This window comes from Equus asinus, chromosome 4, assembly GCF_041296235.1.
Source record: "Equus asinus isolate D_3611 breed Donkey chromosome 4, EquAss-T2T_v2, whole genome shotgun sequence".
Lineage (NCBI taxonomy): Eukaryota > Metazoa > Chordata > Mammalia > Perissodactyla > Equidae > Equus > Equus asinus.
The window spans coordinates 50,279,063-50,291,615 of record NC_091793.1 but is presented as its reverse complement, the minus strand read 5'-3'; the positions used below and the strand labels follow the sequence as shown (position 1 = coordinate 50,291,615).

At 34.0% G+C, this 12,553-nt stretch overlaps 1 protein-coding gene across 2 annotated transcripts in view; it reads left to right on the top strand.

Moving 5' to 3' along the window:
- Window positions 1-12,127, top strand: part of PTPRQ (protein tyrosine phosphatase receptor type Q) — a 242,907-nt gene extending 230,780 nt beyond the window's left edge. For both annotated transcript variants that reach the window (XM_070507246.1, XM_044747332.2), the window contains 2 exons: window positions 1,639-1,762; window positions 2,012-12,127. In XM_070507246.1, the coding sequence (XP_070363347.1) occupies window positions 1,639-1,762; window positions 2,012-2,049 (162 nt within the window). In that variant the 3' untranslated portion in view covers window positions 2,050-12,127. The remainder of the gene's footprint in view (window positions 1-1,638; window positions 1,763-2,011) is intronic.
- Window positions 12,128-12,553: the final 426 nt, after the last annotated feature.

Here is a 12,553-nt window from a genome sequence, read left to right as displayed (position 1 = left end):
GTTTAATTCTTAAAGTAACGCAACTATCCCGGGTAGAAAGTAGGAGTGAGTTTTTGCCGCTCTTTGGCAGTAAGGCTTCATGGCAGAGGGAGCTTGGAAACTAGCAGTGCTCCGTGAGTTCAGCATGCCCCGCGGGCAGTTTATGCCTGTCATTCTTTCCAGTGGAGACGCTGAGATTGGGACAGTCAGAAGCTGTACTTATCAAATGGGACTTCAAATTCAAATGTGGTTTTCCAAAAACACTAGAACTCGTAAATTTAAATGATTGTTGTTTTCAAAGAAATTATATTGTCTCAATCAATATATTTCTGCCAATAACGTTCACTGCGTGATGACATTTGAAAATACTCTTTTGAAATTACCCTAAGAAGTTTACTGGCACTTTCAATAGAATTTTCCTATGTTATAACAACACTTAATTTCTTACCAAATTGAATTGTGTAACTTTATCGTCCACCTCCCTAATGCCTTCTGGATGTTTTCCAGATGAAATCTGTCCTTAAATGGTAAAGACTGGCTGACTGTAAGAATTAAATGAGACTAAGTCAACAAACATTTATTACGCAACTACTGCATGCCAGGCACTGTTACAGGCAAAGAGAATATAGCAGGGAATATGACAGAGTTCTGCCCTTTTAGAGATGACATTCCAGTAATGAGATGTTTGTGGAAACACTTTGTAATCCGTGAAGAAATAGATATTCCTAATAATGACCAAGAATTTCTGAAGACAGTCTCAATAGACAGTTCCCCCAAAATTTTGAGGTGTAGTCGCAATAGAAATGAATATAATAACCTCTTAACATGGTCAGTTTTCAGGACGTGCTATTCAAATCAATTGTCAATTTATATATATATATTTTGAATGTTCAGGTATATTTTTTAAACATCAGGTATGTTTCCTATTACAATTGAGGGTGATTTTCTGTGACTATAACCTTAATTGCCTTTGGGAAAGTTCAAACTCAGAAATTCTAGCAGATTATTGAGTTGCATTGAATAAACTTAAAGAACCCACATGGTACTAAATTTAGCCCAAACATTCAGATGAAATGTTAGAAGTTCTTGTCCAGTACCTGGATGTTTGAACATTTCAATGGTCAACTGCCTTATTGTTACAAATAAAGACCAGATACTTGACATAAAGTGGCCAAATGTTGGATGATTAAGAGAATCGCTAAACATACTTTAAATGTGCTGATACTGCGTAGATATGCTCATTCACAGATTTTGAAAATAAAATTAGCATCTGCATTCCAACAGCCATTATAATCAGAAAACTATTTATAAGAAAAATTACTCCGACCTAACAGGAAAGAGGAAACTCATAAACAAGTTTAAATAATCAAATTTGCCAGTTTTTAATAATCACAGCAAGAAAGAACATAACACTTGGTGTTGAATAAGTATTTTTTAAAACAACTTGAAGCTACAAGAAGCCACATGAATTTAGAAAACTTCATGTTTGAAATGGTAAAAAATCATTCATATACATGGTGAATTCTGTAATTCTCACTTAACTGTTTAACATTTGTTGAATTCAATATTACTTTTCGCTGTAACAGTATATATAGCTCCCCTTATAAGAAAAATCTCCACCCCATTCATTTATTTAACCACTGTTTCTTTGGTATCTAGGCACAGTATATTTTTTTACACCAGTGCATTCTGGATATCTTATCAAGTAAAGGAAATAATCAGCCCATCTGTTTTGTTAACTATTCAGCACTTCAGAAGATGGACTCTTTGGATGCCATGGAAGGTAATCAGAGACAATATGTACCCAATTCACGAATTTCCAACCTATAGCAGGAGCATCAATTTACTAATAACCATGTGTTGAAAATGTTTTAGAAATTTAGCTAATGCAGATGTCAGTTTTTTCATTTCTCTCTAACCAGAGTCAGGATAATAGCCTTTCTGTCTGAACTATATTCTTGCCAGGAAACATTTCAAACTTTTGAACTGTTAACTTCAATTCTCTCCCGTGACATGTTACTTTATCTTATAGGTGATGTTGAGCTTGAATGGGAGGAAACCACGATGTAAATATTCAGACCAAAGATTACAACTGGAAGATATTTTCAAATCACAGGGGCCAAAATTATCCCCTCCTTCTTCTGAATTGAAATGTGCAACCTTAAAGAAATCTCTGTGCTCTCCTTACTGTGCCTTACTAAATGGATTGACATTTTATGAATAGTTCTAGGAAATAGCTAACTCAGGATAGTTATTTATTTTATACAGAATAAATATTATGCACTTAAAATGTGTAAGAAAAGACATCCCAGAGATTTTTTAAGTCTTTCATACTTTTGGAGTGAGCCAAATATAAAATTATTATTATACTAGCATTAATGTTTCAATGTGAATTTTCCCTACGTATTGAATTTAATCTCGAACAAAAGTTGTAAATGTTGATTCAGTAGTGTTATTTTGGCCTCCAGGGTGTTGACGTTTCTTGTGGATAACTTCCAGGACTGTCATAATGATCTGTACTTCCATGTATGCCCCTGTGTTTTGAATCCTCTGTTTTATGAGTGCTGAGATGTCATCTCATGATCTCGAACAGCTGAACAGTAACCCCTGACACTGCAGGGATTACTTACCCTTTATACAACACACAGTAGCTCTTCTGGGACACTTAGGGCTATTTTGATTGCATTGTGATCTTTAGTTTGAGAAAACAAAAAGAAAAATTAAACAGTGCAATTGCTCCTATAAACTACTTTTCTAGCCTGTTCACATTTGTATGTTTTCAGGCACAAGCTGTACCACTATATTGTATATATAAATACGTAGTTAAATGTATCAGAGTATTTGTCCATTAGATACATATTCAACCTAATATTAATGATTTTGAAGGATTTCTTCAGCAGAAATATATAAAAACAAATAAAAACGTGTAATGTGTTGCAGGCTTGTAAACTAATGATGTGCTGCTGTGGTGCCAACAGAGACTTCTGAACAGATTACATAAAATGGTCTTTATTTCATTTCCCAAGGTTGATTATTGAGGCGTGCATGTGGTGGAATTGAAAACCAAATTAATCAGGATGTAGCAAATTAGAGATTTTTTAAAAAGAAAATCTTTAAACCTCCATTTTGTTAGATAGTGACAATCTACTAAGTAAGTTTTGAACTATGTGAAATTATTTTGTCATAATTTCAATTAAGCGTCACAAAATGAAATAGTATTAATCATTCTGTTTTTTTCTATAATGAAAATTATACCTTATGCTTATTTCTGCTAGAATATACATATAGAAAATGTGATGGCCAATAAAATTGAATTTTAAGGAATTGAGTTACTTTGCAGCATGATTTCAGAGGTCCTTACAAATATAAATTTGAATTTGTATCACATATTGAGATATAATTGATAATTATCTTAATACAATATAATGAAGTATATTATATATAAGTACAATATAATAGTACAATATAAATAGTTAAGATATAATTATTTCCCGAGGTACCTATAGATAGTAAGTAATTTTCAAATCAAATTCATTATCTTGGAAATTAAATCCTTTAGTCTTACATGCAGTCCTACTTCCTGTTTTTTCATAGCAAGGAAGTGTAAATGCATACGATCCACTACTGTTCCAACCAACAAGTTTACTCTATAGAAAGTTATAGAAAACAATAAGAAATGATGAGAACTCTAAAAGATTCAAGCTGGAATTAGAGCTTCGTCAGTTTGCTTCATGTCTCAGTCATTGAAAATGTGTGGCAAGCCAGTATTTATGAATGTGTGTTTTTGTATTCATGGAAGAGAAATAACAGCCTATGAGAAGTAATGATGAGTTACTTTTTAATGTGTTAAATAATAATAAAATAAATATTCAATCTACAGGCCATTCTATTTGCTATAATAGCTGTATAAAACAGATGTGTGCAACATAGAGTTTCACATTTGCCCCATATGTATATGCATATGTGCATCTATATAAAACAGAGTTTTAACATAAGGCCTCCTCTAAAACAATGCTTATCAGGCTTTAATGTGTGTGCAAATCACCTGCAGATTGTACTAAAAATGCAAATGCTGCTTCAGTAGATGTAGGGTAGGACCTGAGATTCTTCATTTCTAGTAAGTACTCAAGTTGGAAGACTGCTGCCTCGTCTCAGCCCATATTATCAAGCAGCAAATCTCTAGAAGACCTTGGTCAGGATCAGAATTATTTCTTGTCCATCTGAAATTATTTGAAACATGTTTGAAAAGATTTGGCTTCATTATCAGAAAAAAATTATCGCAGAACACCTGTTAAATGTACACAGCTCACTAGCTATATCACGAAATTGTAACTGAAATTGAATTGAAACTCACTTATTAATGAGAGCTAAATTTTCTCTTAATTATATTGTGAAAGGGCTAGTCTATAGCCATGTTCTATAGGTGGCTAGTAAGTGCAAATTAAAATAATGAGGAACATCTGTAACATTTTTAGATCAGATTTGTCAAAATACGTTGAAGCACATGTACAATAAATGAGCAACATGTGTTTCATCTGATCCAAATGAAACTGGAGCCTCTCAGAATGGTTTGCCAGAGACCAGAGCAGCTGTGGGTATCACCTCTACTTTCATCCTGTTTTAAAACGCATAATTTTCGTCTTTCAGTTTATAGGTGAAATGTATAATAAGTCTTTTGAAAAAAGCTAATTAAACCTTGCCCTCTTCGTAAAGGAGATGGTGATCCTCTCTCCACATCTGGTACCAAACAGTAGATTTTTAAAATGGAATTTAAGTTTCGTAAAGTATTCTATTCGTCCATGGCATTATGGTGATAAGTCCGTTTTCATGGACAGACTTTTAGAAAACTCACAGTGAAAGTTTTAGTGAAGGCTGGAACACAAAATGATCTGAAATACTCAACTGAGTGGTATTAAAAATTGAAAATATGGGGGGAAAGTTTATAAAGTTTATAATCTTGACAAAACAGCTTTCTTTCTTAGGACAAGTAATATTTCATGGTAAATGACTTCATAAATATACACAGAGTTTCCATGTAGAATCAGGACTCATATGCCCACCAGCTCATGAAGATGTTTTGAGGAATAGATTAGATCACACATATGAAAGTGTTTCAAAAAGTACAACGACCTCTACAAAGTTAAGATAATCTTTTACCCAGGCTGGTCAGTATGTAATGGTTATCAGTAAGATAATGCTTCTCATTTTAAGATTGCATTGTACTTTGTGACATTAGTACCATATTTGTATGCACAGATTGAAGAGAAAATTATGGCAGTTATATTGACTTCTGTTAAATAAGATCATTGGTATTTCTTTTTTTCATGAATGATTAAGAATATTCTCAAGGAATTTTGGGCTAAAATGAACAGAGTCATGTACACAAATAACAAAGTGTGATTTGGAAAACAAGTCAAGAAAATTTCCATTTCGAGTGTTTCAACTGAACATTCTGAATCAGTGTCTGCAATATAGTCATTTGAAAATAAAATTGCAACTTCATGGAAAGTGATGAAAAGGATTATTCTCCCCTCTTAACAAGACAGTCTTTCTAGAGTCACAAACTTATTTTAAATTTTACTGACAGTATTCTTGGATTAGGAAGTCATTTTAGTAAATTACAAACTTTTTTGAGTACTTTTACATCCATCATCCTTAATCTCTACAAAATCCTTTAAGACCTGCAGGGCCCCCTATTACAGATAAATATAATGAAAGCTTAGTCACTGTGCCTGAGACCACATTTAATAAGGATGGGAGCTGCATATGATAATAAAGTTACTGAAAGTCAGTGATAAAGATAAAATTTTTAAAGGCGACAGGCAAAATAGAGATATTTTCAGGGGCTCAAAGATAAGAAAATATGCTAGCTTCTATTCAGAAACAGTGCAAACCAAGGGACAATGGAATGACATATTCAAAGCACTGAAAGTATCTCCTAAACCTGAGTAAGGCCACCTACAAAAAAGCTAGAGCTAATATTATACTTAATGGTGACATATTGAAGGGATTCACCCTGAAATAAAGAAAAAGGCAAAATGCCCACTTTCATAACTTCTATTCAACATGGTACTGGTGTTCCTAGTCATTACAATAAGACAAGAAAAAGAAATAAAAGGAATAAGGTTTGTGAAGGAAGGAACAAAACTGTCTAAATGAGTAGAAAGTATAATCTTGTATGAGGAAATTTCTGAGAAATGATGCCAAAAAAGCTGCCAGTTGTAATAAATAGCTTTAAAAAGGTTACAGGATATAAAGTCAAGATAAAAAAATCAATTTTATTTCTACATACTATCAATGAAAAACTGGACATTGTAATTAAAAATACCACTAACAATAGCATAGATGAACATGAAATGCTTAAGAATAAATTTAACAAAATATGTGCAAGATCTATAGACTAAAAACAATATTGATCAAAAGAAGTAAAGAAGACTGAAATAAATTTTTTAAAATGCAAGTCCATCAACTCAAAAACTCAATATTGTTAAGATGTCAGTTCTTCCCATATTGTTTTATAGATTCAATGGAATATCAATCTTAATATTTAAGGCTTTTCTTTCCAGAAATCGATAAACTGGTTTTATAATTTATATAGAAATGTTGCAACAGACCTAGAATAGCCAAAAAGATTTTTAAATAGAGCACAATTGAATATTTACACTATAGATATACAGTATTTCTCTTTAAAGGAAAAAATAGAAAGTCAAAAAGTAAATCCACACATAGCTGGCCAACTTGTTTTCAACAAAAATGACTAAGTAATTAAATGGGGAAAAGATGCCTTTCCAATAAATGGTGTTGAAACAACTGGATATTGATTTGGAAAAATATGAACCTTCATCTCTAGCTCATGTAACAAATACAAAAATTAACTTGAAAATGGAGCATAGATCTAAATGTTAAAGCTAAAACTATAAAGTTTATAGAAAAACACTAAGAGAAAATCCTCATGACCTTGGGATAGGCAAAGATATCTTAGAGTACAGAAAAATGAAATATAAAAGAAAAATTGATAAATTATACTTAGTCAAAATTATAACCTTCTGATCTTCAAAAGACACTATAGAGAAAATGAAAAGTCAAGCCACAGGCTGGGAAAATGGGAGAAAACATTCACAATTCATGTGTCAAGATACAAGTCCCAGGACTTGTATCCAGAATACATGCATATTTACAGAATAATACACACACACAAACACACACACACATATGACCAATACATGAAAAGATGCTCAACATCATTAGTCATCAAGGAAATGAAAATTAAAATCAGAATGAGGTAATCATACCAATAGAATGATTAAAATTAAAAGGACTGGAAATATCAAGTCATGCTGGCAAGGATTTTGAGCAGCTGGAACTGGAATTATATGATACATCACTTTGGAAAACGGTTTGGTAGTTTCTTATAAAGCTAAACATAACACCATATTACCATATTACCCAGCATTACCACTCCCAGTCATTTATCCTCAAGAGAAATTAAAATATATTTCCAGAAAGTGTTTCCATGAAATATTTAATATATTATTAAAATATGTTAATAATGCTCTTAGCAGCTTTATTCATAACAACCTCAAAATGGAAAAGAGTCCTAATACCCACCAACGAGAATGAATAAATAAGTTGTGGCATATTTAGATAATGAAATACAGCTTGGCAATAAAATGGAAATGAGCTATTGATATACTTAAGAACAGGGAAAATCCTCAAAATCATTATGTTGAGTGAAAGACAGACACAAGGGAATACATCGTGTACTGTACATACTGCTTCCATTTATATGAAGCTCTGGAAGTGGTTCAACTAATCTGTAGTGAGAGATGTCAAATCAGTGATTACCTTGGGTGGGCTATGTGTGGTGATTGACTGCAATAGGAAAAGGGAACTTTCTGGGGGTGATGTATGTGGTCTATATCTTGAATGGAGTGATATTTACATGAGTATACTCATTTGTCAAAATGCTTTAAATTGTATACGTACAATGAGTGCATTTTATTTCATGTAAATTATAATCCAATAAAGTTGATTTAAAAAAATAAAAGGAAGGGCTGGCCCAGTGGCATAGTGGTTAAGTTTGTGTGCTCTGCTTTGGTGGCCCGAGGTTCACAGGTTCAGATCCTGGGCGTGGACCTACACACCGCCCATCAAGCCATGCTATGGCGGCATCCCACATATAAAATAGAGGAAGATTGGCACAGATGTTAGCTCAGTGCCAATCTTCCTCACAGAATGAATAAATAAATGAGAGGATAATGAAAAAATAGTCTCAAGATATTTACAGTATTCCATTTACATAATGTTTAAAAAATAGTACATATTTTTATGGCTTCGTTCATTATAGTATATATAGAAAATCACGAGTGGGAATGTAAGTCTGACATCAGTATCAGGGTTCCTCTGACAGGGGAGGAATGCACATAGGGAGATGGATTGCCATGGAATCAGGGGGCTGAAGGGTCTCAAACACATTTGTAAGTTTTGTTTTAAAATTTGAAGCAATAAGGCGACACAGATTTGTTAAGGTCAAGTAAAGAGTAAAAATATATTTATTATATTATCCTTTAAAGTTTTCTTTGTGCTTGAAAGATTTCATAATTTAAAAAGCATGAGTAAATCTTGAACTTTAAAAATTTATTTAAATAACTTTAATAATTTATAAAATGTTTATGGATTATTTTCACAAATCTATCAGCGCCCTGCTCTCCTGCTTGAAGGAGTAGAAAATGGAGAGAACTATTTACTTACTTTTTTTATTCACTTACTACATTCCCAAACCACTAACAATCGGTGTTTTAAACATAAAAATAAAACTTGACATGCTCTGAGTGCTTTCCACAGAATTCACTGAGTTCTTACTCACTTCATATTTATAACCGGGTGAATTGCTGTGGAAGATATGATGAATTCATTCGCTGGGCTCATTCTGGAACACAGAGTTTCATCGATCTGAGTGCACCACATTCATAAAGAAGATGCATGCCAACAGGATTAACAACTACACCCTGGGCTGCTGCATCAGAAAGCTTACATACTGTACAATTAAAATTGTGATATGAATAATTTGCATAAAATAGACTATTATAAATTTATTTACTGTAGTTAATAGCTTTCTTTATTGACTTGTTACTATGTATCAGGCCCTTCTATGAGGACTTTACAAATATTAATTAATTAATCTTCCAATAATTCTTGGAAGTGGGTGCCACTATCTGCCTGTTACAGATGAGAAAACAAAAGCAAAAAAATGTTAAGTAACTTACCCAAAGTTACACATGAAGTAAGTGAAAAAGCTTAGAATTGAACCGGAAGTTTGATTTCAGAGTTTGCAGTATTAGCCACCATATCCCGTTATATCACCTAGAGACCACCAGATATATAATATCTTTGATCTTACCTACTTGGACATAGAACATACACATGAACTCTAATTATTCCCATCTTCAAGAACAGAAGTTTCCTGAAATTGTCTAAAATGGGCCACGTTATGCAAATTATTCATGTCACATAGTCAGCGAGTGATAGTACGAGCCTTTGAATTCAGGTTTCTAGCCCAGTATTCTGTCTTTTCCAATATTGTGTTATTTTCTGCCTCCTCCAACATATATTTGGTCCACACCAAATTGTATTGTTTATTTGCTTTTCCAATTCCCTGCAACTCATTGCCAGATTTATCTCCCTAGCTCTCAGCTCTGATCATTTCACTAATCTGTTCATTAGCCTTTCATTGACTGTTGAATTAAACTCCTTACAAGTGCTTTTCCCACAATATTACTCTTATTTTCCTTACCCAAGCCAACCTAGAATACTTGCTGCCTACTAAAATGCATTCTACCTATTGCCAGTACCATGCTCTGGCTCTGACATTTTCCTCAACACTTCTTATCCACTGGCATTCCCCACTTAGTTCAGCTGCTTGTGAACAGGACTAAATTTTTCTCATGATTTTAACCACGTAGCATTTAGCATAACATCTTATACATGAGATAAACCCAAACAAATATGTTCAATTGAAAGTTTTCCTTAGCACAGGTAAAATAATGTTGCCTATCTGGCGGTGTACTTTCCTACCAATACGCACATGCTAAAATATCTTTGCAATCCAGGAGCAAAGAAACACTGCTGGGTCAGAGGTAAATGATGGTAGGAGAGCAGGGAAAACTGGCCTACAGTAATGTACCATTGGTTCAGGAGAGTCGGGTATCCAGAATGAAATCAAGATCTTGATAGTACGCAGAAAAATTTCTAAACAACTGAAGTCGACAAAAAGGTGTCTGTACAGTTGGGCAACTTACTTATTAAAAAGTAGTTCACCAACAGTATTTTTTTTCTTTTATTATAGACATTTCAACAAACTTGGTTTCACAGTTCACAGCAGTTTGGAACCAGCAAAGCTAATGGTTTATATCCTCATGTTGTGCACACAGGCGAACACACACACACACTCACACTCATACCTTTCTATTAAAAACACATAGGCCTTCAAAACATAAAAATTCTGAACCATTTATTGAAATCCAACATATTTCAGTAGCCACTGGATAGAACAAAAATAAATATTACAGCCAAAGTCCTCTTTAATAAAACATATTTGTTCTCTTTAAATTACATTATATTTACTATTTAAGGAGACAGGTATGGGTTTAACACGTTTTTTTAAAGACCTCATCAAAACTAATTAGACTAAAAAGGCAGGGTGAGGCGGTTTCAGAAGAAACCTGGAACAAGATACCCCGCAGGGGTGAGGCAGGTGCTGGAGATGCAGAGGCGGGTCTGGATTCAGGTCTGGATTCAGCTGCCAACGTGCACACGCACAGAGGCAGACACTGGGTCCAGACAGGACAGTAATGAGCAACAGGTGGCAAACCAGGCTAGCTGGACACACGAGGGGGGACTAGTAAGAGGTAGCATATCATAACAAGCAGGTGGAGCAAGGCTAAGAGGATCCAGGAACTGGCTCAATACAGATCCAAGAAAAGCCAGAGACAGGGAAGTGGGTCAGCAGGGAGCAGGATCCTACTCGCCAGCTAGATTCAGAAACAACTCACTTCCTCAGGGACAGACACAGAGTAGAGAGAGCTAGGCAGGTTTCAATGACCTCTCATTTCCTGAAGATACAGATGATGATGATGATGATAGAGAGAGAGACACACATATGCATCTCCATATCTCTCTTTCACAGTGCATGAGTACTAAATAAATGGTAACTGAATGAATGAATAAATAAATAAATAGGGTACTAGACAGATTTTAGAGGCAAAAAATTTCTCAAAATCAGGTACCAAAAATGTATACCACTAATCTAACCAAAGCATTAATAACAAAAACAAACATAACAGAAGTCAAAATTGCTACTATCTGGTACAAACATATTTCATATCCAGAAGACATAAATAAGCAGACTGAAAAACTCCATAAGTAATAACAAATTCTCTAATGCAGGTGGCCACAGCATAAATATACAAGATCATAAACCACCAATTAATGAGTGAGAAGATATAATGGGAAAAATTAGTTTACTTATAATATCCGAGCTATTATAAAATACCAAGAGGTTAAACTTACAGGGCATTTCTGAAGAAAACCTTAAAACAGGGAAATTTAAAGTACAGTTGATTTTTCTTGGTAAGAGAAGCCTATTATAAAAACATTGTTCTTCTCAAACTACTTCATAGATTTTTATGCCAATTTAAAAATCTTAGTAGTATTAAATTATTTCAAATTTGTAAAAACTTAAGTCCATCTGGAAGAAAAAATAACTGAGAAGTAGGTTAAAATTTTTTGAGTAGTAAGAGTGATGAGGGGAGAACTTCTCTCTCAAGTATTAAAATGTTTATCTAAATGAAGTTAAAGTGTATTATTGATAGGAGAAGCAAGCAATACCTCAAGGAAACAGACAATTTTTTCTAACACAGACCATCTTATAAGATTTTAGTATGTCAGTAAGGAACTATCTCCCAGCAATGGAGAAAAGATAGGTTATTCAGTTAAAGATATAGGAAAAGTGGCTGCTAAAAAAAAAAATGAAAGAGGTCGGCCCGGTGGCATAGCAGTTAAGTTTGCATGTTCTACTTCGGCAGCCAGGGGTTCTCCGGTTTGGATCCCGGGTGCGGACATGGCACTGCTTGGCAAGCCATGCTGTGGCAGGCGTAGAGGAAGATGGGCACGGATGTTAGCTCAGGGCCAGTCTTCTTCAGCAAAAAGAAGAGGATTGGCAGCAGATGTTAGCTCAGGGCTAATCTTCCTCAAAAAAAAAAAAAATGAAATCATGCTAAATTTAACCCCCTCACCATAACCCAAAATGAATTTTGGAGTGAATAAATGTTAGTTTGTTGCATGGCCTTGTTTCTCTTTAAGACCATAAATAGTTTCAGGATAATCGCTCACCCAACTTCTAATGTCCAGTGGGTCCTACCACCCCAACATGAAACGTTTATATTTTCTCCACAATTTATAAGAATTCGGAGATGTATGTACCAAAAACAAAACCTGAACTATTAGGCTACTTTGAGTGACTTTACTTCCCAGTCCAATAAATTTAATTAAAGTAGCACGTAACATAATCCGTCAT